Raw genomic sequence first — 26,085 nt, forward strand, 5'->3', positions numbered from 1 at the left:
AGAGGAGATTCTTTCATGGAACAATTGCATTTCATTCTCAAGAGCTTTACAAGTCTGAAACCACCTCGTAAAGTCACATCAAGTGTCTCACTAGTAATAAATGCAGATGTTAGAACTGAATAGAGCACTATCCCAACGGCTCTTGTTGCATCAGGGCCCAGCATGATCTCCTGCAGAAAGAACATCATATTTCTGAAAAGTAATCTTCACTCTGCATCTCAGTTAGTTTGAAAAGCGACATGTTGTTAATGTATTTTTATTTACAGGGCCATCAGCATCGGGGGCTTATAGAAATAACACAAGTTGGCTTTTCCTTTGATCGTTTCCCAAACCATTCCAACAGCAATGGCCTCTCCTTAGGGCTTTTTCAGCTTCTTTTATTCCCTTCCTGTTTCTACAACAGCTGATCTGGAAAGCCACATGAATATACTCCTAGTACACATAATCCCTTTAGCTCCCTACATGACTGTAATTGAACACATCAGCAGACTTTGTTTGCATTTAAATATTTTCATAGAAGGGAAAGTCATTCCAAGCTGATCGTGAGGCCAAAAATTTCATTAGAAGCCACTTAAACAATTACAATAAATAAGAAAATTATAATTTGCCAGTACAGTTCTGCCATAAACACTGTAATTTATCTTCAAGGGACTCCTGGTCCCTAAATAAATTTGCCTTTATTTATTGTAACAGTCACAACCCGCTTACTTCAGTAAGGTGAAAACCCACACGGAGCTTTGCAATCCACAGTTAGGATGTTCTATTGAAAATCTAATCTGGGGGGATAGAAAGGTTTCTTAGGACTGAAGGGATTGTTATTAGGTGCCATAATAAGATCCTAAACTGGAGGTGGTAGGTGTCTGTTATAGAAACTCACATGGGAACACAGTACCATCAGGCTGCTGGGTTGTCATCCAGTCCCCTGCTACTGCAGGCAACTGGGTCACAGAAGCCATTTGATACGTTTCCTGAGCTCCACATAAAAACCGGGTATGGTTTTGTCCCTATAATTATTACACCCTCACTATTCAGGTGGATAAACAACACCTAATTGATAGTCTGAATTATTCATGGCAAATTTATCCCCACTTGCTCATTTGCCATGATTGCCTACCTTTTATATTTCTCCTACCTGATGTATTTACAAAGAGTAATCAAACCAACATCTCGGTCTTCAGCTGCCAGGCTCAACGAGCTGCATACACAAGCTTTCTTTTCAAAAAGGGTTCCCCAGTCTCTTCCTCACCTTAGCAGCCCTTTTCTCTACCTGTTTCATTAAGAATCCGTTTTTCTTTAACATGATGGATCACAGCATTTTACTCCAAGCAAAATCTTATTGGAGTCTTACGTAAAGCCATTCACGCTTTGCCTGCACTTCTGGAAATGTCCTTTCCATGCCAACACCACGGTGGGGCAAAGGGTTAGAAATCTTTCTGTGTCATTGCTGCCCTCCTGCAGAATTTTTTCTGCTGCTGGCTCTTTGGCTACTTTTGTGTCCTCGCTCTTGGAGGCCGTTCAGCTCTTCCCGTGGGATATTCTGAACTTTCCCTGTCCTGATGATATCTCCTACCTTTGTGACTTCGATCCATTTTAATGATTGGACACCTCTGTTTTCCAAACAGCTTGCTAATGAAAATAACTGTAAGGATCATTCTTAAGATTTCCTTTTTAGGAGCTCTGAGTCATTCCCTCTGAATATAGCCCAGCTTCACTTCTTCTAACACTGTCTTGCAGTTCCTCTACCAATCTCAGACTTCTCCAGGTAAGAGATATAATTTTACACATGGATTCTCATCAGAATACTTTATTGAAGTCCAGGCAGTCAGATTTCCCTCTTTGTTGAGCTAATTAATTACTGTATCAAAAAAGCACTATTGAATTAGTCTGGTATTATCCAGCCTTAGTAAATGCCAATTCCCTTCTATTGTTTTCCAGTGACTGTCTATAATTCTCTCCTCCCACACTCTTTCCTAAAGCCTAACATAAACCGCTGATGGACACAAAGCAAAATTTATTGTGTCTTTTGAGCTAAATCCCTGTTTTATTTGTCTTTCCTATAGATTAGTCATTTATATCAGTATGCAGTTTTGACTAGCAGGAAGGGCTGAGCAGCAATCGGCTGCTTCACTACATTCACCAGCAGAAACGTATACACATCCTTTTTTTATCCTAAACGTTGCTGTACCACTTGTTAAAAGGACAGGGATATAAATTGAGTGTGCTGCTCTGAGACACGGCCCCACATGGAACAAGTTTGTACTCCCAACTCACACATGGTACGTGTTGCAGAAAATCAGAGGACTGCATGTACAGTGACTTGACTTGTCGGGTGATCGCAGGCACGAGCCGTGGAAGAAATACAGGTTTGGAAGAAAAAGGGAAGAGTTAGGGAAGATTTGGCTGAGCAGTACCGGATGATTGTTCCAGACAGAGATAAATTACACATGGTATTGTCTTCTTTGTGCTTAATTTTTCATTATGTTGTGGGCAGTACACAAAATTGAAAGCAGAGCTGGTAAGGAACTACATCGAGACTTGAATTTCAAGTCCACTGCTGACCCCCAGACTTTGCCTGTCCTTGGGCAAAATGCTCTCGCTGCCTCATCTGTAAAACAGAGATAACGCTACTTCTTTTTTTTCCCCAACCTGACTATTTGCATAATAAAAGCCTTTCCATGCATGACAGCCTTTTATATATTTGTAGGGCATCTAGCACAACGAGCACCTGGATCTTGCCACTACAATACAAACAATACGTAACAACTAGGATTATACATCCATCCAAAATATACCCCCTGCACCTCATACCGCGGTGCCTTGCTGGCGACACGTGACTTTGTTACAACATGGTGAATTCTGCTGCCCTGACTTCTTCATTCCCTCCTTTTGTGCTGCTGTCTTAAGGAAGGCTTTGGCAGAGAGGGGTTTTAGGTACATTGAGAGTCCCGTGGTCTGCAGTGGCAGGGACCTAAGAGACCTGTAGAGAGCTGTGCAGCATCATACAGAGGCTTTCTGCAGTAGAAATGGCCCTGCTCTCATGCTGCATGGGCAAAGATGTGTCTTGAAGGCAGCTTCTTTCTCTTTGAAAGGGGAAAGGAACAAAAAAGACCTCAGCCAGTAGTGTTTTGTCCATATTGTCACTGTATGCCCACTGCAGGCCAGCCCAAGCACACAGCTGTCCCTCCCCTCTCCATAAGCCCATCCCATCCTCTTGGAGAGGTCTCAGTATATTCTGGGGATGCAACAGGAAGCATTGGACCTGGTCACCCTGTTCCACACTCATGGGGTGGGCTATAGGAATGAGCACCCCCTCACCAGCAACCTGGAGGCGACAGGATGGGAGCTTCATTGTTGTGCTGCACAGGTTCTTAGGAATTGTTAGCTTGAGACTACACTCAGCTTGGAGAGAGCTTCCCAAAGCAGAGGTTTTGGGAAGCAGGAAGCTCTTTCTGCATAACCTATACAGCCAGAAGATAATGCCAGATTATTGCTGACATTGGAGATCAAGCAGGGTCTGCGCTGCAATTTCTCTGCACGCGGAGAGAAGTAAAATGGAGGGTGCTGGGCTAGCTGAGCTGGTGAGGACAAGCCCCGAGGCTAGGTTGGCTCTGCCACTACTTGGCATGAAGAGGAGTAAAAGCATGCATAAATTACAAGCTCTTAAGGCCAATTTCCTTATTCTGTCCCAGAGCAACTGACTGAGGGCACTTGATGTTTGCAGGAGTAGACCAGCCCCTCTCCATAGCCAAGTGGCGTTTTTTAGTGCTTCCCTTATGCTGGCAGATAGACTATTACATTCATTTAATTGTGCAGCACTGCCCTGGCTAAAACCCACAGCCATTTACAAACCCCTCCTTTCATTCCTTTGTGCCTTTCGAAGTTTTTTAACAAGCAGAAAAGAACAAGAGAAGTGATGGTAACTGGATTATTAATAATAACCTGATTAATTTGGTTTCACATACTGTGCAAGGAAGAGTGTGTTGAGGCTATTGTTGTTTTATGGCGACTGAGATTAGATATCAAGTGTCTGTTACAAATGTTAGGCACCAAATTAAACACCCACACATACTGAAAGGGCCATCAACACGACAGGGAGAATTACTCATTTTGCAAGCAGAAAAATGACAAAGCAGAGGAGTGACAAATGCTCTAGATAAATCCAGAGCTCCAATTTAATGCATGGGATAAGGGGCCTCTTTTTTTCCCCAGCAAAGGCTCTGAACACTCACCGTTTCTTCCTTCTCCATAATTTAGCTGTGCACACATTTGGCATTTGGAGTGTGACAGATTTACACATTTGCTAGCAAATGAGCTGCAAGAGCTAATCAGCTCATGCAGAATTGCACATATTAATGAAGAAGGCTCTTCTGCATGCCTGTGATGTAGACACCCACTTAACTGGGGCACCAGAGACTCATTTGAAAAGATTTTGTTCACGTAGAAGCTTTTTTTCCCTATGATGAATGCTTCCAGGGAATCATGTGTTGTAGAGAGGGAGGGAGCTGTATCTGCAAAATCTGACTAAGTGGTTCTCATTACTGAGTGATGGAAGAGCAATAGGAAAGATAATTTATTAGTGGCTCAAAGCTAACGAGAATAATTAGCGCTATGATGCTCTCTAAGCAAACTCTGAACAAGGGCTCCTTAAGGAGCACATTCTGCCTGCAGCAGCAAAGAGTGCTCTGGGCAGAAGGACAGAGGGGCTTCCAGGGGAGGAATCGCACACCCCAAGGTCCAGCTCTGGGTGGAAACACCTGCACGTCCTCCAGCCTTCCATTACAGCCAGGACTGGAGCTGTCACTCCCCGAATTCTGGCCCATCTTGTTTTCTGGCCTCAAATACAGCTACAGCAGGCTGAGGAACACAGTTTACAGTTCAGCTTAACTCTTTGGAATCCTCTGCCTTAGACACTGAGATTTTTTGCAACATTGTGTGGTACAATGCCTGCCAAGACCCTGGCAGGAGCCAAGCCAGGCCAGGAGGCCTCGCTGGGAGCGTTTCAGCGGTGCTGCTCACTCAGGCCTTCCAGGAGTCCTGGCTGCCAGCACATAAAACGGCATTTGGAGGCATTTCCATTGCAGAAACACCCAGGTACCCTCCCTCCTCCAGTAAACAAAAGCAGGATGCACAGAGAAAGCAGAGCATCTTCTCATGATCGGCCAAAGAAAACAGGAGGAGAAAGTTTGGTTTCCAGTGGGTTCCAGCACAGAGCCATTCCACACACAGCCGGGTTAGCCAAAGGGCCGCAACGCCCAGGGACGCCGGGCTGCCAAACGCAAAGCAAATGCCAACATTTGGTCCTGACCAGCTCTCTGCACCTGTGGATAAAAGCTAATTCCCCCCTTCCTCAGTTTTCAGAATTTGCTCCTGCCATCCCAGCGTGCTGTTACAGACCCAGCCAGGCCAGAGGAAGCCTATTAAATGACAATGAGGTGCACGTGGGCAACAGGCCGCGCTCCCCAGAGCGGCCTTCTGAGCAAACGGCTCGTTTCAGAGTCTATAAAATGCACTTGGCAGAGGTTTAGTGTTATTCTAGGAAATCCATATAGGCAACATTTCCTTCTGTTAAAGTAGCACTATCAAGACTATGGAGAGTGAGTTTGCTTTTTAAAAGGAGAAGAGACCACAGAAAGATCAGTAGATCAAGTCACCAGGTCTCAACTTTTCTTTTGAAAAACAACAAGCCACTGAAATCAAAATGACCCATGAAACAATTCCATCCAAAATGAGACTCTGTCTGAAGCATTCTCTTAGAGCTTACTCATGGTGGGAGTTGCAGCTGCCTTTTTACTCCCAAATTAAATGCTGTGAGAACATGAACCTCACCCTTCTAATCTTTTTGGATTGTTAATCTATCTCTGTGGGTGACTCTGGGAGGGAATTTCAAGTCAGCAAGATTTGGGGATGTAATTTGGAGTGAGTGGGAGTTCAGAAAAATTCCCAAGGCTGTTTCACCCAAGTACAACCAGTCGGGAGGGGTGTGGGGGCCAGTGGGGCTGTCAGATCCAGAATGCATTTTTACAGAGGGAGGAAAGAGGAAATGGACATTTGCTGGGTTGCTTTTCTCAATTCAGATTGGGAAGCAATTATCTTCCAGTCTCTCCTGTAGGAGTTGCTCTAGTTTGAATAAGCAAAGATGCAACTGTTGTATCATAGACAGATGGATAACTCCTTTATAGAGGCAGCCAAATTATCCTCTCAGCTTGCAGGGCACTGGGATATAAGCTTATGCTCACCTTGGGATGCCAACCTGGGTCTCCTATACCTGGGATTTGTCTGGGCTACCTTCTCCCTCATTTTGATGGATGAAACAAATCCAGCATCTCAGGCTCTTTCTTTAGCTGGGGAAACTACTCCCTATCCATCTACTAGTCTGCCCGAAACACTTGCTCCTGTCATCCTTCCTCTCTTGGTCCAACTACACAACAGGACTAACACGCACCTGCAGACCATTTGTGCCTTAAGCCAACATAGAGGAAACAAGGTAATACCCAGCCCTGGCTCTGCCTCTCAGCTGTACACAATGTTTCACTCCTCCTCAACAAAACTCAATCTGATTTGGGTTAAGGATGCAACAGATGCCAAAGATGTTTGAGTTTCACCTTAAAAGGGCTGAAAGACACAAATGCCTGAATTGCAAGAGCAGAATCTCTGACTCACTGCAAACCATTTGTTATCAGCAGTTAAGTTTTTTGCTGATAAGTGATTCATGATTTGAAAGCCCAGCTCACTTTTAAGCAGAAATTCTGATGTGGTTACCAACTCCTGGGTTATGCATCTACCACAACAGGCTGGAAAGTCTCAATGTGTGAAATGACCAACTGTTTAATTACACAAAATAAGAGCTCTTACATATAGAGGATACTTTTCATTCACAGTTTGTAGAAAAAAAATGGAAAGGTATCTCAAGTTCAACTTGACTGACACAAATATAAACATAAACTGACTTCACTAGCAAATATAAACACCAATTTTTGCTTCACTGGAGGCAACAGAATTACAACAGTGTAATTGAGATCCAGACATGGCCTACTAATTAAAAAGGCTTAGAAGCAGAGCTCCTAGCTCCTGGTACACTCTAGTTCACAGTAACTAAGGCTTCTGTCAGCCATTTGATGTAATTGTTTATGGTGTTCAAAACGGTATTTTTTCAAAACCCATTCATACTATGAACCAGATGAGTCATGACCCTGAGACAGAAGGTAAATTATTCTCCAATATTTTATATTTGTGCATTAACACATGATTAGCCAAGAAAAAAAACCAAACCTGAATACCCAAATCTAAGGAGTAACTGACAAAAGACTGAAGGGAAAAACGAGAATCCTTCATTTTCATTTTATTATGGTGTAACCAGCTGTAAGGAATTACTGGTCTGCAGCACAGAGTGCAATTGTCCTATCCTAAACATTTACTGAAGCCTATAATTCTGAATGATCCTGACAAGTGATGTCACCATTGGCAAGCTATGATTATTTTCTTTCCTGTTTTTTTTGAGGAAGCCCACATTTCCCAGCAATTAGCACCAACATAGGCACAGCCTATGCACAGAAATGCTCAAGTGTTTCTGGAGACAGTATTTCTTTCATGCCAGCTGCTTTGACTCTGGGATCTAAAAAATGCTGTAAATTCTGGACTGATCAACCTTAGTAGTTTGCTGGTAAGCAAAGGGATTCCTGTTTCAAATCAGATGACATCAATATATAATGACCTAAACACAGGGCAGAAAGCTTGCTACTAAGGTGAGAATAGCTTGAAAGACTTACCATGATCTTATGCAAACACACTAAACTCAACATGAAGTAACTATGCTAACAGGAAGAAAAAACAAAACACAGTAAGAAAGTTAATAAATTAAGCTACTTTCACACTGGGATATTATGTACTACCAGGCAGATGATTTTTGAGTGAAGACACTCAGCAGGTGCTTAATAAGAGAAGATACTTGGCACAGCTCCATCACCATTCAAACTGATGTCACGGTTAACAAGCTGGCTACCATACAAGGCCAATCAGGCTACTGGTATTCCAGCTTACTCACTAATGGCTTCAGCAGCCTAAGGAATGTCAGTTGTCCAGGGCCATTAATTAGAAGAGAGAGAAGGAGGAGAAAAAAAACATACTGAGAAAGGAAGTAAGATGCCACTCACCTTCTGCTCCTCCCAAACCATCCCCAGCAACTGGCCATCAGTCACCCAGCGGGGAAGGGGCTCAACGAGGCTCAGGAACCATAAAAGTACTTGTCTTTTAGTTTATTTTTAGTTCTAAGTGATTCACAACATCCTGTCCCTCCCTCTCCCCTCCTGTGAAGACATAAGTACCTCCAGATCATCTTTTGGGTTTTTCTAAAGCATCGAGGATGTAAAAACATTTCAAATGCTGTAGTGTCAGAGGTTGTTTCTGCAACCCCTTAAAGGGCAACAAGAGAAAGAACCCACATGCAAGTGAAGGTCAAAGTTCTGGAATACACATGATTACTGCATCGTCAAAGGTATTATGCCTTTATCAAAACAGTTGAACGTAACACTTTCCAACACATACTTGATACAGCCCAATCGTAATTGGAAGGGAGACTATATACCCTATAAGGGTAACTGTATACCCCAAGAAGATAATAACCTCTGCTGTAACTTACAGATGCATTTGACAACATTGATACCAAAACAGGGGGTATTAGTTTAATTTTACCCATACTCTGCTGATTTTTGATACCTGGCTTAATTCACTCTTAATACATTCTATAAAGGTATGTAAACACTTCTGATTTAAAGACCAGAGAGACTGAAATGAAATCAACAGATCTGGACTGGTTCATGTTAATGTCTTCATTAAGTCAGATACCTTATTTATCCCTGAGCACCTTAAAATGTCCCCTAAATCTTGCTGAAGCACATGTAACCATTTCACAAGAATGTAAAACTGCATTTGGATAAATCTGTCTTACAAGTACTTACATTTTCCTTCACCATTTAAAAACAAAAGAACAACAAACAAAACCCCAAACCTGCATCCCCTCCCATTTGTGTTTCACATGTACTGCAACAGCTGTAAAAAAGAAATTCACCCCATCAAACAACATCACCTACAGACACGCTACAGACTACAAAAATATTGCATAGGAGTGTCAGAGGGCATCGTCTCACAAGGTCAGAGAAAATATGCTGGGTTTTCTTCCAAACAATATGGCAACATTCTAATTTGTTTTCCTTTTAAAAATCAAGTGGTTTCACTTTATTTCAAAATTGTACAAAATGGCCATGGCTGTTTATAAAAAAAAAGTCTGTCTTGAGAATATGTGAAGTCTCAGGTGCAGTAACAAAAAGACCTGGAACCGTTCACAGTGCAGCGGAAAGCTTCTTTTGAGGCAGGGACTACAACTCATCCTTCTTCTTTCCTACTCTTTCATGGTCTCTTTCTCTCAGGGTTCGCATGAAAACAGTGAATCCAGACTCCTGGTTTTGAAGAAAAAGAGAAAAAAAAGGTTTTAACTTCACAATCCAACCAAACCAACACATCAAGTACACTTTTAGCTTCTGTATCCCACAGCAGAATATAACCTAAGGAACAGTTAACTGCTTCTGCATTGCCTCATCATGCACTGCTCTGGTCCAATGCTGCTCCACTGCAATGCAAGGGGAAAATACCCACACAGATGCCACATGTCAAAGCCTGAAGAGATGTGACACAGGAGAAAAAGGTTGTCAAACTCACAGGACAAAGTTAAATCTCTTCCTAGAAATGCCATTGATGTCTTTGAGCATTTTTTGACAAAAAGGCATTTTCATGCTACTTTTGTGTGCTACTTGTGTCATTTTGAAAGGAGTTACTGGATCATCTGTTGGCTAGGCACATATTTGCTGCTGGCTACTCATCTTTTAACAGTTTTGCTCATGATCTTCCTCCTTTTCCACCCATTCAGACGATGGGAATCACATTTTTTCAAGTTACTATCAAAAGTAAGACAAGAGGAAATGGGCTCAAGTTTAGATCAGAGACTGGGAAGAACTTTTTCAATGAGAGGCTTGTTGAGACCTGGTCCCAGGCTGCCCTTGGAGATGGTGGAGTCCCCATCCCTGGAGATATTGCAATACCATGGAGCTGAGGTGCTGAGGGACATGCTTTAGTGATGGGCTTGGCAGCGTGAGGTGAGTGGCTTGACTAGATGACCTTAGAATGGTAAGGGTTGGAAGGGACTTTTAGAGATCATCTAGTCCAAATCCTCTGCAGAAGCAGGGTCACCTAGATCAGGTCACATAGGAACATGTCCAGGTGGGTCTTGAAGACCTCCAAGGAAGGAGCCTCCACAACCCCTCTGGGCAGCCTGTGCCAGGGCTCCCTCACCTCACAGTGAAATAGTTTTTTCTTATGTTTAAGTGGAACTTTTTGTATTCCAGCTTCATCCCATTACCCCTTGTCCTGTTGTTAGATACAACAGAAAAAAGGGATGTCCCAACCTCCTGACACCCACCCTTTAGGTATTTATAAATGTTAATAAGATCTCTCCTCAGTATTCTCCAGACTAAACAGCCCCAGTTCCTGCAGCCCTTCCTAGTACGAAAGATGCTCCAGTCCCCTGATCATCTTGGTGGCCCTGTGCTGGACTCTCTCCAGCAGTTCTCTGTCCCTCTTGAGCTGAGTAGCCCAGAACTGGACACAGGACTCCAGATGAGGCCTCACCAGGGCAGAGTAGAGCGGGAGAAGAACCTCCCTTGACCTGCTGGCCACACTCTTCTTGATACATCCCAGGATGCCATTGGCCTTCTTGGCCACGAGGGCACATTGCTGGCTCATGGTTAGTTTATTATCAATCAGGACTCCCAGGTCTCTCTCTGCAGAGCTGCTCTTCAGCAGGTCAATCCCCAGCCTGTACTGGTGCATGGGGTTGTTCCTCCCCAGATGGAGGACTCTGCACTTGTCCTTATTGAACCTCATGAGGTTCCTCTCTGCCCAACTCTCAAGCCGCTCCAGATCCCGCTGAATGGCAGCACAGCCTCTGGGGAATCAGCCAGTCCTCCCAGTTTGGTGTCATCAGTGAATTTGCTGAGGGTACACTCTGTCCCCTCATCCAGGTCATTGATGAAGATGTTGAACAAGATTGGCCCCAGAACCCATCCCTGTGGAACTCCACTGGCCACAGGCCTCCAACTTGACTCTGTGCCATTGATTACCACCCTCTGGGCTCTGTCATTCAGCCAGCTCTCCATCCACCTCACTGTCCACTCATCCAAAAGACCTTAAAGGTCTTTTCCAATGATTCCGATTGTCAGACAATTTCAAGCCTGGATGCCTAGATGCACTAAATCACTAAATTTCAACAACTATGATTTCAGATTATTTGGATGCTCAGGGACATCTACTTTAGTGCCAGAACTGGGAACAGAAAACAAGTCCCCTGGCTCCCACTACACTCTCCTGAAATCTCTTTTGCAAAGTGGGAGGTAGCTGGACAAGGTGGTTCAAAAAGTATCATGCTGATAAGAAGTCTTTAAGAGTACAATCCCTTGTTACTGACACAGACTTGTGGACAGACCTGGAAACTCCACGGAGGGCACTGTGCTAAAGCACTGCCTCCAGCAATACCACCATAGGAGATAATAAAACCTAATTTGATGCTGCACAAGCAGAAGACCATAGGTCCCAGAAGAGGTGGAGGAGGGACACAGTTGCCAGGAGCAGAGAGATTGCAAAGTTCCTGTTGGGTAATTTAATTCTACCCAAGAAAGTGCTGGCTGCATAGAGAGGATTAGTCAGGCCACTTTCCAGCATAGGGATAATCATCTCCCAACTGCTGTGGCCTCAGGGTGCTCCTGTCTTGCTAAACTCTTTTTTATCAGCCACTGCCAATCCTTCTTTCCACACATCACTTCTGTAAGTATGGGTTAGGAATACAAAAACCGTGTCTAAAACTTTCCTTAATTGTTGGCTACTGCACCCATCTTTACTTCTAAGAAAAGATCCACAATCAGAACTTCACACAGTACTGACAACAGCAGCTGGACCAGCTCCATAAAATGGGAATTACTGGGTGGGTCCTAATGCTGCAGGTCAAACTGGGAGGTGGATCACCATGAAGACTTCCTTAAGATCCTGACTGACAACCTCAGAATTTGGCTTCTACATGCTTCTGTGTAATTTGGTGAGCTGTAATAGCAGCACTAACTTTCAGGCAAGGCTCTTTTACCAAAAATCACTGGATGGTTTGAAGAGCTCATGTTTTTCTTGCAGACTCCAACTTCTCTGGGCTGAGGAGCAACCTCACTCTAGGAAGTTATGACAAAGAACACACACAAATAATTGTATTGCTTCTTCATTTTCAGGCACTTTACAACCATGGCATTGCATTATGCTGTTTCTGCCCCTTGTACTCATGGCATTTAATTAGCTGACCACAGAAGGACAAAAGAACAAAACTTCAGCCCAACAGGTATCAGGGAGATATCTCAGGGAGAATGAGACACTTGGTTTCCCCCAGTCTCCAAAGCACAGCTATGTCCCTGCTATAAAACCAATGGTCTGGCCCCATTTGCAGTCTGGTGGACCCGTATCACGTTTGCAGTACCTGCACCATCGAGATCCAGCACTGACAGGACTAACTCCTGTATTTTCTGGCATTTCTGCACCTCGCAGCAGCCCATGCAATAAACCCTTCACTTTCACTCCAAATTCATTGGCAGACCAGCTTAAAGCATAAAACATCCAACAAAACCATACTAAAACTACTCCTTTTTCCTCTTGTCACGTTCCTAAAATAAGCCAAGTGTGTTCCTAATGCAGGGATGTACAGGGGTGTGGTACACAATGATTCATCCCCATAAGACAGAAACAGCAGCAGTGAAACAGCCCCTCAGCAGGCGAAAAATTTACCCTGCAGTGGTCCTTTTCAAGGCAGCACAGGCAGAGGAGACCTTGCTCCCCATGGCAGGTGATGGCTTTTGCTTTCACTTACCCCTCTTTCTCCAGTATACTTCTCCACAAATTTCCCATAGTTGTAATAGTTGAAGGTGGGGTAGCCATCGACTCCCTCCTGCTTACACAGGTCGTGATTCTGTTCTTTGGCACAGTCCACTGCAGCGTAGGCAATCTGAAACGCAAGAGATCAGCGTGAGGCAGGAGAAGACAAAGCACGACTCCATGAACATGCTGCTGCAGCTTAGACTTAACACTAGGAGAGATCCAAATCTTCTGCCAAAACACACCGGCTTTTGCAACGCCTCAGCTGTGGAGGAAGATCAGAGGATGGTCATCAGGTCAAGCCACAGGAATAGATGGGCAGAAGGCTGCTTGCTCCTGGGGAAATGCTGCACTGATGGCACAGCACTTGGCCTACCTTTGACTCCAAATGGGAAACCCAGAGGCTGTTCCAGTGAAACCAAACTCAAGCAAAGCAGTCATAGCTCTGTCATGCTGCAGTATTTTCTTGCACTTTGGTTTTAAGTGACAAACAGTGACAGGGTGACTTTGGTAAGGGTAACAACCCACCTGACACAACCTCCTTCCCATGGCACAGCTAATGCTTGGAAAAGTTACCTCTTCTGTTCTTGGACAAACAGGGCTGGTCACTATGCAGGCTATGAATAGACTTATGACTTTCATACAGAATCAGAGTCACAGAATCTGAAGGGTTGGAAAGGACCTCAAAGATTACCCCAAATAGCTTTTGTAAACTCCATTCAGCTCTCTCAAGGTCAAACAGGGATGGGTGAGAGGTTAGAGCATTGCCTACCAAGTAATGCACACAGAGGAGGCTGCTCGCTTGCAACATCAGCCCAGGTTTATATTTCCTTTCCTGTCTTTTTTCAGTCTGTCCTTTGAAGTGGGGACTGTATGTTACATGCAGCCATTAGCAAAGTCGGCTTTATTTCCTTCTGAAACTTCGAGATGCTCCTGTCACACAAACAGAGCCCGAGGAGGAAACAGCCTGCCGTGCTCTCAGCCCATTGGCAGCAGAGCAACACCCTCTGTCCCGAGCGGGGAAGTGCAACCTTGCAGCCCTAGGCTAACCTTAGGTTAGAGCATCTGACATTCGAAACCTGAGGCTGTGAAGTACTGAGGGGGGGCTGCACTTAACATTTCTGATGTTGAAACCAAACGCAATTCCTTGGCTTCTACAGCCCTCTGCTGTGATTCCACGCTGACTATTCCCGCGAGTGGCAGCTCCTGCAGCCCCGCTCTGTGCCCTGCTGAAAGGCGGGCAGGCAGGTCTCAGTACCAGCTACAGCCAAACAAATTAGAGGAACAATTATTTACAACTGTGGGTTTACAATGTATCAAGTGCTAATTTCGAAGCAGACACATCTTAACTTGAAATTTCCGCTCCACCAGCCTCCTTCAAACAATCTGATCCAAATACCTTTTGCTTGCATGACTTTAGGGTTGCAGTTGAACTGTTCTTCCATAATTAAAAGATCACTTAACATTCCACAATGCCCTCCAGTTTCATGGTGACACTGTCAAAACCGAGAAAACCTGATCTCATTATCCTAGCAGTAATTAAAGAGATCGGCAGTCAATTTGCTTGTTTTGTTTTGGCTTTGAAAGCCTGACAAGACACTGCCTCAGTAAGATCTCGCTTGGGTCTCTCTTCAGATGGAAAGCACTATATAAAGTGAGCAGTGTCTTCACTTTAAATATTTGGTTTCTGTTTTCCTATTTTAAACATTAATAAGCTATTACAGAAACAGGACTCTTGAGAGCTGTTAAAAACACGTATGGTCACACTTCTTTTTTTTCCTCCTGTTTTTGTAAACAGAAAGACTCCTACTCCTTCAGGGCCAGTTAAAATGAAAGGTTAAGAATACTACACAGCAAAAGAGTTCCATCTAAGTATTTATGCCTTCCTGACCTTAGCAGCCAGCCAAAATTCAGAGCCCTGTTGGCTGCTTCGGCATAAAGGAAAGCTTCCAATGGAGGCAAACATTTACATCATGTCACAGTACTGATGCAGAAAGAATACTGGAAGTCCTGGTTCCCTGAGAACAGGAAGAAGAAATAAAATCCTTTTTTTTTCCCTTCACTGCTCTAAATATCACCGAGGGAGAGATTGCAACCAGAAAACTGGGGAAGGTACATATGCATTCATCCAGATCTTAGTAGCTGGTCTGAGGCACAACACTGTTGTGACTGATGACACAACTGTTCTTAGACAGTATCTTGAAGATTGAGAAAATTATGTTTCACTACACTGGGAGGAAGACAAGCCTTCTGTATCTGTACCTCTCTGGAAACATCTAGACTGGCTCTGGTTGGAGCAAAGACCCCCATTTAATTTACAAAAAAGGCTTTTGTGAGAACAGCTCCCAGCGAGGAGAGGATGCAGGGGAGGAATGTGATGCTGTAAGTCACTGTTTACCTTGTTCAACACATCTTTCTTTGTTGTCTCAAAACAGCTGATGGCTTCTGAAAGAAATGCTTGAGATACAGCTCTCCTTAGAGCACATGGAGATCTAAGCTAGTCCATCTGTGCATTTGTTGTGCACTGAAGTAACACACAAAGATCTCGGTCTAAGTCTGTCCACAACAGTCACATCAGCCTAATGCTACAGCCAAACCCAACAGGTTCAATGGCCAGGGACAGGTACATCTGGAGGAGCCTTTGGAGGACACAACCATGGGGCTGTCACTCTCCAAACTGCTCTTGATGGAAGCTCCCACTCAGCCCCACGGACTCACTGCTGCTCCTGCTAACGTCACTTTGAGTCCAGCTCTTCAGAACACACATTCCCATTTGGTTATTTTTTTGCAGCCAGTGAGAGACAAGGAATGGCAATTTTCAAAGCCCTGTAACTCACACAGACCTGTGCAAAATTTCATAGAGAGACGTTTAAATCCCAAGACTGTATCTGAGGCTGCATTTCAAATGCCTGCTGCCAACAGTAGCTGAGTAAGAGTACTTAGGAGAGCTTGAGTGATTACTTTAGAGTAGAAATGTTAAGGCGGCCTAAATATAGAGGTTGCTACGATCTCCATGCTCTCATTACCATAGCATCACTGTCTTAATTGTCTTGCCTGTCTCACAGCAGAAGATCAAACAGAGTTCACTGCAAGAAGAGAAAAGCGATGCTGAAAAACTCTTCCAAACTCCACTTCTGGATGGAGGACTGATTCCAATCTCAACTCCATCAACTTCAGATGGACAAGAGTTCCAGAAAGCAGCACCGATGCCCTTGGCTTCAGTCTGTTTATGTTTGCATTGGCCATGAATATTCAGCTTCATTCCTGGTAGCTTCCCACAGTAGTTTTCAGTTATGGTGAATTACTTCATGACTATACCGAAAAACTGCGCATAAAAAGATGCAGCCCACAGAAAAACAGGCTTTGCAAGTCCTGGCTCAAGCGAGCAGATACACTGTTGGAAGGTTTTCCTCTTACTCTCTATCTTCTCAGTAACAATCAAGTTTTTCTGCATCATTGAAGAAGGAAACTGAGTCAGGAAAAGCCAACACTCAAAAAATCCCTACCAAAACGTGGTTAAAGACTTGTGGAGGACATTCTTCTCGGAAATGATCTTTATACTCAACCACCAGCAAGAAGCTGCATGGAAGTTCACTGGAAAGCACAGGTCAGCAAGGCCTGGCTGCTTTGCTTTGGAGAAACACTAACTTTATTCAACCAGAAATTTCAGACAGATTAAGCATAAGGCAGCCCTGATATTTATCTAGGAGCCAAGTCACTTGGCATCACCTCTCATGAAATCCCTCTCATCAACAGTTAAAAAAAACCCTGTAAAAATCTGTGAGAGCAAGAAACTCTCCTAACGCTTGTCTGAGACTTAGAGGTGTGTTGTATACACCTATGGCCATTAAGGATAAAACCCAGCGTAGCAGCTTTCAAAAGCCAACATTGATTTGATGGAGATTTCGATTGTTAGGGATAAAGTTTAATTTCTTTCCTAACTTCTCTAACCAGAGGGGAAAAATCCACTGCAAAAACATTTCAGGAAGAAAAACCCCCAAAGTGCTGTATCTGCAACACACGCACCAAACTCCACGGGGTTATGGATTGTCCATAACCCACAGCTGTGCTGCCTTAGATATTGACAATACATCATTACATACAAGTTCCATCTCCGGAGGCAATGCCGTTCAGGTTTATCGCCATCCTGTTCAGGAGCTGTAGCAGGAATGGAATAGTTATCAAATGAAAAGACAGTCAATCAGAGACTGCAGATCCCAGAGGAAGTTCCTTGGAGTATATCCAGCTTTCTTAACTACCAGACACTGGTAGTTCCTCACAATTGGTATGTAGCTTATAATAATTAATAACACCAGGTTAGTATGCATAATAATGATGCACAACAATAACATTTGAAGAAATAATATCAGATTAGTAGGCATTTCTCCTTCATTCCATAGGTAGTACAGTTTAACACGACTTTAGCAAGGTCTGGAGCTGGAAAATATCAGAAAAAGGAAGTCCCACAGCACCATTTCATGGTTTTACCAAAGAAGAAGTGGGAGCTTAACTGCAGCTGCAAACTTAACTCTGTGGGGCATTAGGATGTGAGCAACGTATGCCCAGCTCTGAAGAGCTCTTAGAAAAGGAAACAGAACATGGCATATTGTTCAGATGAATTGGTCTGATCACAAATGCTGAACTGTTGCAATAAAACCAGAACTTTTCATTTAGGTGCTTAAGTGGAAGTGGAGCTGGGCTGAAAACATGACCACTGATCTGATCTCCATGTGCCTCAGCTGTAACAGAAGGATGATGCCTTATTTTTCAAGTGCCTAAGTGTTATAAGGAAAATAGTCCCTGCAGTATCATCTAATCATACATCAGGAATGACAGCTCCCTTCCAACAGAATTATGAAGCAACCTTCTGCTCTAGAGGGATCTTGCAGGTAAGGAATACAATTACACCCAGTGGTTCAAATAGATGTGCAGCAAATTGAAAGTGGGATCCCTTGCCTTTCCAGGTAACTCTTCCTTTCTATTCTCAAACCTCTCTCATTTTAACAGTTTGTCTCCCAGTCACCTTATGATGATATAGTAAAAATACCCCCTGTAACCCTCGTTGCTTTCCTATTAAAATATGTACTGCCACACACTGGTTTATTGATTCAAGGAAATAAATCTCTACTGGAGCCAATATTGACTTTTGTTATGAAAATGGAAGTGAATAAGTAACTGAATATTGATTTGGGAGAGGAATGATATATGACAAGCTAAAAAAAACCCAAGAAGAAATACAAGTAAAACTGCAGCAGGGAAAAGTATGTTTCAAAGCAACATTTCTAAAGTAGAGTCAATTCCAGACAACAATTATCTGATTAGAAAAAAACCAGTCTGTTGTTGCCAAATGCCTTAAAAGCCCCCATGAATAAGACAGATGGGTGCTCTTCTCTCTGCTTATGCCACAGGTTTCTATTTATATTACCTATTCTGGGTCCTAACAACAATTAGAGTTGGTCTGCTAAAGTTTGTTGCAACTCAGCTACTGTTCTCAATGTGAAAGGCCTTCAGAATTACAGAATCACAGGGGTGATGGTCAGGGTTGGAAGGGACCTCTGGAGATCACAGCCAGTCCAACCCCCTGCTCAGGCAGGTTCCCCTCAATCAGGTCACATAGAAACATGTCCAGGTGTGTTTTTAAAACGTCCAGAGACAGAGACTCCACATCCTCCCTGGCCAGCCTGTGCCAGGGCTCCCTTGGTTGTGCAAAGAGGTTGTGGATGCCCCATCCTGGAAGCGTTCAAGGCCAGGTTGCTTGGAGGAACCTGGTCTAGTGGAAGGTGTCCTTGCAGAGGGAGCTGGAACTGGATGATCTTTAAGGTCCCTTCCAACCCAAACTATTCCATGATTTGAACCATGGTTTGCAATACACACTGGGAACTCACAAGTGTCACTGCTCTCTTGCAGCTCCCCACTGGCACCTAACTCATTCCATTAGCTGCACACGTTCCAGCAGCTAATTGAGGTCAGTGCATTTGTACAGGAAGAGTCTTCTGTGAGAATGGAGAAGACTGGTCAAAAAGCAACTCCTTAGGGGGAGTTCCAGAGATTTGTTACTCACAGGCCTTGAGTAGTCAAGAGCTTTCCTTCAGAAAATCCAAGCTGGAGCATCACATATCGGTTCCTTCAAGTCAAACTTTAGGATCAACCAAAAGGCAGAAAGCAGATTTTTTTAAGATTTAGCTGGTGCCCTTTCAAGAGTCTCTGGAGTAGTGAGTGAACATGCCTTCCTGCTCTGCAATCTGTTCAGCAAAGTGACAATCCTCTCATTTGCATTTTTTGACATACTCTGGTCATTGCCAAAACTCAAGCTGTAGAACACAGGCCAAAGGCTTTCCCCTGGCAGCTGTGTGCAAAGACCACAGCATCCCAAGGCAACAATTCTCCAGATGGCTTTTTTTTCCCCCCTTTCCCAGTAACTAAAAGCAGTGTGTTAACTGCTTCACTGGACCAGCTTCTCCACAGGTACTGAATTTCTCCAGGTACATGGGCATAGGTGAGACTACTTTATGGGTCACACCCAGAGCTGTGTTCTGCAACAGCCACAGGCAAGCGAGCGAGTAGGCTTGGTATCTCTGCTGAAGCCCCTGGCAGTGATGTGGCCAATAAGAACTGACGTTTGGGGCCAATGTTCTGAGCACTGCGTTGTGAAACTCCCAACTCCAGCAGTGCAGATGAAGAAGCAGCACAGAGCATTACACACAGCCCTGGGGGAGGGGCGGCCTGTGCCAAAACCACCCCCTCACAGCAAATCTGCAGAGCCAAAGACATGTATTTAACAGCTTCAAGCTCTGCTCATCTTCTAAACTCCAATGTAAAGACTCTGAGTCTCCCAAAGGACACCTTTTAAGATACCATTTAAAACCAATTTGAGACTGGAATGATTTTGATTGTTCTTTGGCTTCTGCAGAATTAAATGTTTAATTAAAGGACCACCCCTATAGAAAAGAAGATTCAGTTTAAGTGAAAAAAACTTTTCCCAAGGGGGGAAAAAAAATAAAAGACATTACTACAGACTACAAATGAAAACTAGTAATCTTTCCCTGTGTTTGAAAGAATACCTTTTCCTTTTTAACAGCAATTTTACAGAGGTTTGAAACCTTATAGAACTATGAATTAGCCAAAGTTTGAAGGCTCAGCGCAGTCTGAGACATGGGAATATGCCCAGTGCTGTTTGTGGGAACAGCCATGTGCCCTTCTGAAGTCTTTAACAGGTTTATTTTCTTTTCCACAAGGGCACAAACTGGCAGCAAGAAGCACCTTGGCAGGTTATGGCTATGCACAATAGGGTTCCCCAGATAATCAATCCCTGGCACTTTTATAAGTCACTGAGGTGGAATAACATCATTTTCCCTAACTGTACACACCTCTTTGAAACTGTACCAGCCTTAATACTCCCTACTGGCTCTCCTGTTCCAACTCATTACATTTTATACCTCCCCACTTCAGCTTTAAACTGAAGTCAAGAGGAGCGACCGTCAATCACTGCTCTGGAGCCCTTTCACAACCTGTGGCCTGAACCCGATGCTTCACAAGCCCTCATTTACCACCACCACTGTGCCCGGGAAACTGCACCACGATTCAGGTTGCTCATTAATACATCCTGGGGCTCTAATAAGCAAGTTTCCCATTGTTTGGTACATTTGCTTCATCTCCTCTGACTGAAATTTTAATGAGTTTAGGAAAGAGGCTTCATTGGGAACTACCAGAAAAGTGGGAAAACAAGGATACTTTCTCAGAGATCTTGGAAACAAGCAAGTAACAAAAAGGCATCTGAGCAAACAAATCTCCAGCAGTAAGAGAACTGAAAGCTGCACACCCTGAAATCTTCTGTTTGCCAGAGGGCAAAAGTGATGCACTTCTGATTTTATGCAGTCAGTGATATATGAATGAGTTGTTTCTTGTCAACCTGATGCACCTTCTGAGAGTTAAGGAAAAGAAAAAGACAGAAACTCTTCTGTTACAGTAGTAGGGCAGATTAATAAGGGTGTAACTGTTAGAAAACTACCTCTTCATTTAGAATATGGAACAGAACAGACCATTTCTGTTGGAAGGGACCAACAAGCATCATGTAGTCCAACTGCCTGACCAAATCAGAGCTGACCAGAAGTCAAAGCATGTTGTTAAGGGCATTGTCCAAATGCCTCTTAAACACTGACAGGTTTGGGGCATCAACCACTTCTCCAGGAAGCCAGTTTCAGTGTCTCACTACTCAAGTAGCGAAATGCTTCCTAATGTCAGTCTAATGTCCTCCTCTGGCACAGCTTTGAATTGTTCTCATGCATCCTGTAACTGGATCCCAGGTAGAAGAAAGCAGCACCTCCCTCTCCACTTCTCCTCCTTTGGAAGATGTAAAGGGCAATTTCCCTCTTAAATCGCCAAATCTCTTCCACGACACAGATAAACACAAAACAATTGTCAGGACAAATTTGGAGACCAGAGAGAAATGCATTTCACTCAAAGATAACAAGCAGATTTCTACTTAATCCAGTGGACATGTGGTTTAGGGTTTTTTTAATCCCAGATATGCATCCACTCAATTAAAACAGTTCAGCTGATGCCAGGAAATTGGTGTGCTTCAGCCATCAGGTGTGTTTTTCAAGGCAGAAGCACAAGGGTCCTAGAAGGGCCAAACATCCTAGACTCAAGTCACTCAACTTACATATGCATGTATGCAATAAATATATTTATATATATATTGATGTTATGCAAACAAAGAGTAGTTAGATGAGTGAGCTCTTCAGGACTATCACACAGCTTGGGGCATCTCCACATGCACCCCAGTGGTTGATCCAAGTTGAAGGGGAATCTTCTTAATTTTTCAATGAGGAACAATGTGTTTCAATTAATAGAAAAGAACTCTTAATAGAAAGAAGCAAACAAACAAGATGGCAATTGGAGGAAAACAGAACAGGTTGGAAGTGTAACTCAGTTTGACCAAAGAAGATACAACCCCTAAGATGCAGATACATTTCTATTAGTGTAACAGCTATTTTATCTATGACCCACCACCTTATCAATAAGTAAAGCCTATGAAATATCAATGGTGGAAAATGTTCTTAAATACCCCAGAAATAATGAACAGCAAGTTACCTTCCGATCTTCTTTAAAGACTTCAGCAGCCGTTGTAAAATGTGGAATGGCGTTTTTACAGTGGGGACACCCTGTTTGTATGGGGAGAAAACGGCAAAAAACATCAGTTGTAAATGAGATATTGGGACAAACAGTTGTAAATGAGATATTGGGACAAAGAGTTGTAAATAAGATATTAGGACAAACTCAAGACACACAGTGAACCGGTGGAAAATTTGTATTAGAAACAATTCTAGGTGAGAGTTCTCCAGTTCTGGGAAGAACTGGACAATGCATCTGTAGATCATGTGTCAGCCACAAGAATTTAGGCACGTGATTAAAATTCCTCTGACTGTGAGCAGTTTAAGTGTATACTTAACAGTTACGTGACATCTCTTATGGGGACCATGGTACAGGGGGCTTTTCTCCATCGCCAGTCCCTTAAGAGCATTTTAAGATCAGCCACAGACAGATCCTTTTCCTTGATGCTAGGTCTCCTCATGGGAGTTACCACATAGGTTGTTGTTGCTGGTGGCACAGGTACCAGCTATGTTTGGACAAGGGAATAAAGACAGCACATCCATGAACCCGAGGAGGTTGGAAGTTGGGAACGTTCTAAATGCTGGGGGTGTTTAGAAGTGTTTGGGAATTGCCTGTGCTAGAACCAAGCCATCAGGAACACAAGGCAGTGGAAAAGAAGCACATCCAAGGGGCTACACATCTTTCCCTTCTAGAGAGCAGAGGTCCCATCCCAGGTTAGGAAGACTGCTGCTGGCCTTCCTGGAGACCTCCCTCCTGTTCACCACAAATGGGCAACCCTAGAAGAGTTTTACAGCCATGGGCAGACGAGAACCACACAGCTTTGTGTGGGAGATGGGCTGATGCTTCTTTGTACCACCACAGCATTGAACAAAAAGCCAGTCCATCTCCTGCTTAAAAATGCACTAAACTTACTTAAACATTTCGGAAGAAGGGGAACGTTCTTGTTCCCCTTCTGCTCTCTTGACTTAAGGGTCAGATGTGAGTGCTCTTAATTCAGAAGCAATGTTTATTGTGTAGGATTAATCTGAACTACTCTCAGAATGGCAATACTAGGTAAGGCTTTGAAAAGGAAAGTATCTGCATAGGCGTAACAAATCACTTTTTTCAAACACAACATAAAGAGATTGTTGCAAGCAAAGACTCAGGACACTTTTTTTTGCTCAGATGCATGTAAAAAAAGGAATGGACAGACTTCTGTTGAACCTGTATTATACTAGCAAGAGCACTAGCAAAGCCTGCTATTGTTTCTGGATAGGAACAGAACTGAGCACAGATGAGCTGCTCACAAACTCCAATTTCAGCTTACGCTACTGTCCTTTACCAGTATTTTACAATGACAAACAAGTGGTTGTGTTACTTTTAAGTCAGTACTGAAAAAATGCTCTCTTAGGAGGCTTGCAGCTACCCTCTCATAAACTGCACTCACTCTTCTAGCTGACAGGAAAACAGTACCTGTGCATAAACAATGGACACCAGAAAATGGCTTCACGCCCCTTTCCTCTTCACCAAAATGCAATTTCATTGCTTATACGCAACGCTCTGAATTTCAGAGTATTTTCTTCTTTAGAATAGCATTTTCAAAGCACTACAATGACACACGTGTCACTGAGAGTCTATGCAGTAACTAAGCATATTGAAAAGTCTAGAGGACATTTCCTGGGAAATTGAGGCACTCCTGCAAATCCATCTCAATGGCTCCAAACTACGCAGTGTAGTGGTAGCCTATCCTCATGGTGGCTGTGTTTCAGCGTGAGATAGCACAGGTCCTCTACAGCTTGCAAACTATTAACTTGGTTGAGCTGTTTGGCATTTGCTGGGAAGGAAAAGGTCAAGAAAGAAAGGATGAGGAGAAAGAGAAGGTGGTGGAGGCTAGGGTTCCACGCTGCTCCCATTTACATCAGCCCACCCTGGAGACCCACTTTCTCTCTCACCACTTGCCTGTCCTGTCTGATACTGAAAGCCTCTGGGTCAGCCTACCTCTTCATACATCTAGGATGATTTCCTACACTGGGGAGTGGCTGCCTCGGTTGATGTTAACACTGCCCTACACAAAGAAATCAGAACTAGTGACATCTAAAAAGATTCACAGAGACAAAAAAAAGAAAAGGGGAGAAAAGTCATGCACCCCTAAACAGAGAACACTTCTAGTCTGTATGCTCACATGCTGCAGTTTGCTGGAAAGCACTTCCAACTGCTAGACTAAAACATAACGACTCCTAGAAACGTTAAACCTTTCAGGTTCCTCTTTCTGCTTTTGCTCTTCAACTTGAAATTTAGATTTCAAACAATGAATAAAAGATATTTCCAGAGAAACGTGAGAATTTGTCATCTCATTCCCTTCTAACACCTTACAGCTGATGTATTTCCCATCTCACATGTGCTGGATCTGCAGAGGACACGGCATTTGGTAAAGCCTCTAAGCTCCCACTAAAGATGCAGCAGGTAAGAGCTCTCCAGCAGAACATGATGCAACCACAGCAAGCACGTTCTTTCAGACACAGAAAATTCCAGTCGCTATTAAAAATGCAAGCTGCCGTTTTACAGGGTCAACAGATGTAAGAAAATAATCCAAGTAGCTGTTCAGCCAGTAACTGCTCAGAGAAGCATCAACAGCTGCTCAACATCTCTTCCACCCCAGCAAGGCACCACTGCACATGCTGCTGCATAGTGTTCAATAGGTGGCATTGAGGAGAGCTTTAAGCATGGTTCTCATGAGCATGGTTCTCAGCAAAGATGCACATCTTGTAAGGTCAAAAGGGAGCATCCAATTACCTAGATTATCACAGCATTTTGGGAAAGGTAGGCAAAACTAAATGTGCCTTGAGGTGGTGGTCAACAACACCACACAGAGGAGAGGAGCACCAAGTAATTATAGAATCATAGAATGGTAGGAGTTGGAAGGGACCTTTAGAGATCATCTAGTCCAACCCCCCTGCAGAAGCAGGTTCACCTAGATCAGGTCGCATAGGAACATGTCCAGGTAGGTCTTGAAGACCTCCAGAGAAGGAGACTCCACAACCCCTCTGGGCACCTGAACAGTGAAATAGTTTTTTCTTATGTTTAAGTGGAACTTTTTGTGTTCCAGCTTCATCCCATTACCCCTTGTCCCGTTAGAAACATCTGATAAAGGAACCTATGCTCACAGCTTTTATTTCCTCTTCTTTGTGATCTTTGCATCTTCCCACTAATACCAAATGACAAAGTTACCTTCATTTACTGATCTGAAGCACCCTCCCCCTCCTCTCCTCACTTCTCTCTTGGCCCAACCTCCTTTCTTTACTGCACCATGCTTGCAAAACTAAAACACAACCATATGGCTTTTGGCAGAGCTGACTCCAAGTCCACTAGGGATTTTGTTAGCCTTGGACATCTATCCACAGAACAGATGTGAACGCTATGCTCAATTCCCAATTTGTTTCAAGGAGTCACCGAAAAAGTGGGAAGGAGCACATCATATGGAATAGCAGAACTTCATCTGTTACAACTTAGAAATGCAGCAAACACTTGGAAACCACCCAATCCAGTCATTCTATTTAAAGCACACATGCCAAAAAAAAATAAAAGCAGAGGTTGACGGCTTCATTTTGACAGACGGAAAACTTGTTCTCCCCACTCCCTCTTCACACCCACTATCACACATTTATTTTAAGTGTTAACACTATCTTCCAGATTTAAAAGTGCAAAGAAAGGAAATGTACTGAGCACTGTACATGAGGACAGGAAGTGTGCAGGCTCCTTACAAAGGATTTTCCAGAAAGGCCGCAGTGGAAAGATATTAAACTGGTGGCATCTGAGGGTATGGGTAAGGTGTGAAGAATCAAAAGGTCCTGCCCCTTCCCAGTAGTATTTATAGGACAGTAAGTCACTATGGACAAAAGAAAGGGGAAGATTAATTCCATCTCATTTTAGTTGAATATAATTTGGGTCCTGGGGTAGGCACACAGGCTTCCTACAAGGATAAGAGGTGGATTTTTCAATTGAGCAGCATTGGAAGTAGCGCTTCTGGAAGCAGAGCCTTCT

General features: G+C 43.6%; 1 protein-coding gene across 1 annotated transcript in view; it reads right to left on the reverse strand.

Moving 5' to 3' along the window:
• Positions 1-6,928: 6,928 nt before the first annotated feature.
• The window catches only part of PDIA5 (protein disulfide isomerase family A member 5), a 108,010-nt gene continuing 88,853 nt past the window's right edge, over positions 6,929-26,085 (reverse strand). Inside the window, 3 exon segments of the mRNA XM_062005154.1 lie at positions 6,929-9,452; positions 12,947-13,081; positions 22,045-22,115. Of these exon segments, the coding sequence (XP_061861138.1) occupies positions 9,372-9,452; positions 12,947-13,081; positions 22,045-22,115 (287 nt within the window). The 3' untranslated portion in view covers positions 6,929-9,371.

This window comes from Colius striatus, chromosome 11 (genome assembly GCF_028858725.1).
Source record: "Colius striatus isolate bColStr4 chromosome 11, bColStr4.1.hap1, whole genome shotgun sequence".
Taxonomy (NCBI): domain Eukaryota; kingdom Metazoa; phylum Chordata; class Aves; order Coliiformes; family Coliidae; genus Colius; species Colius striatus.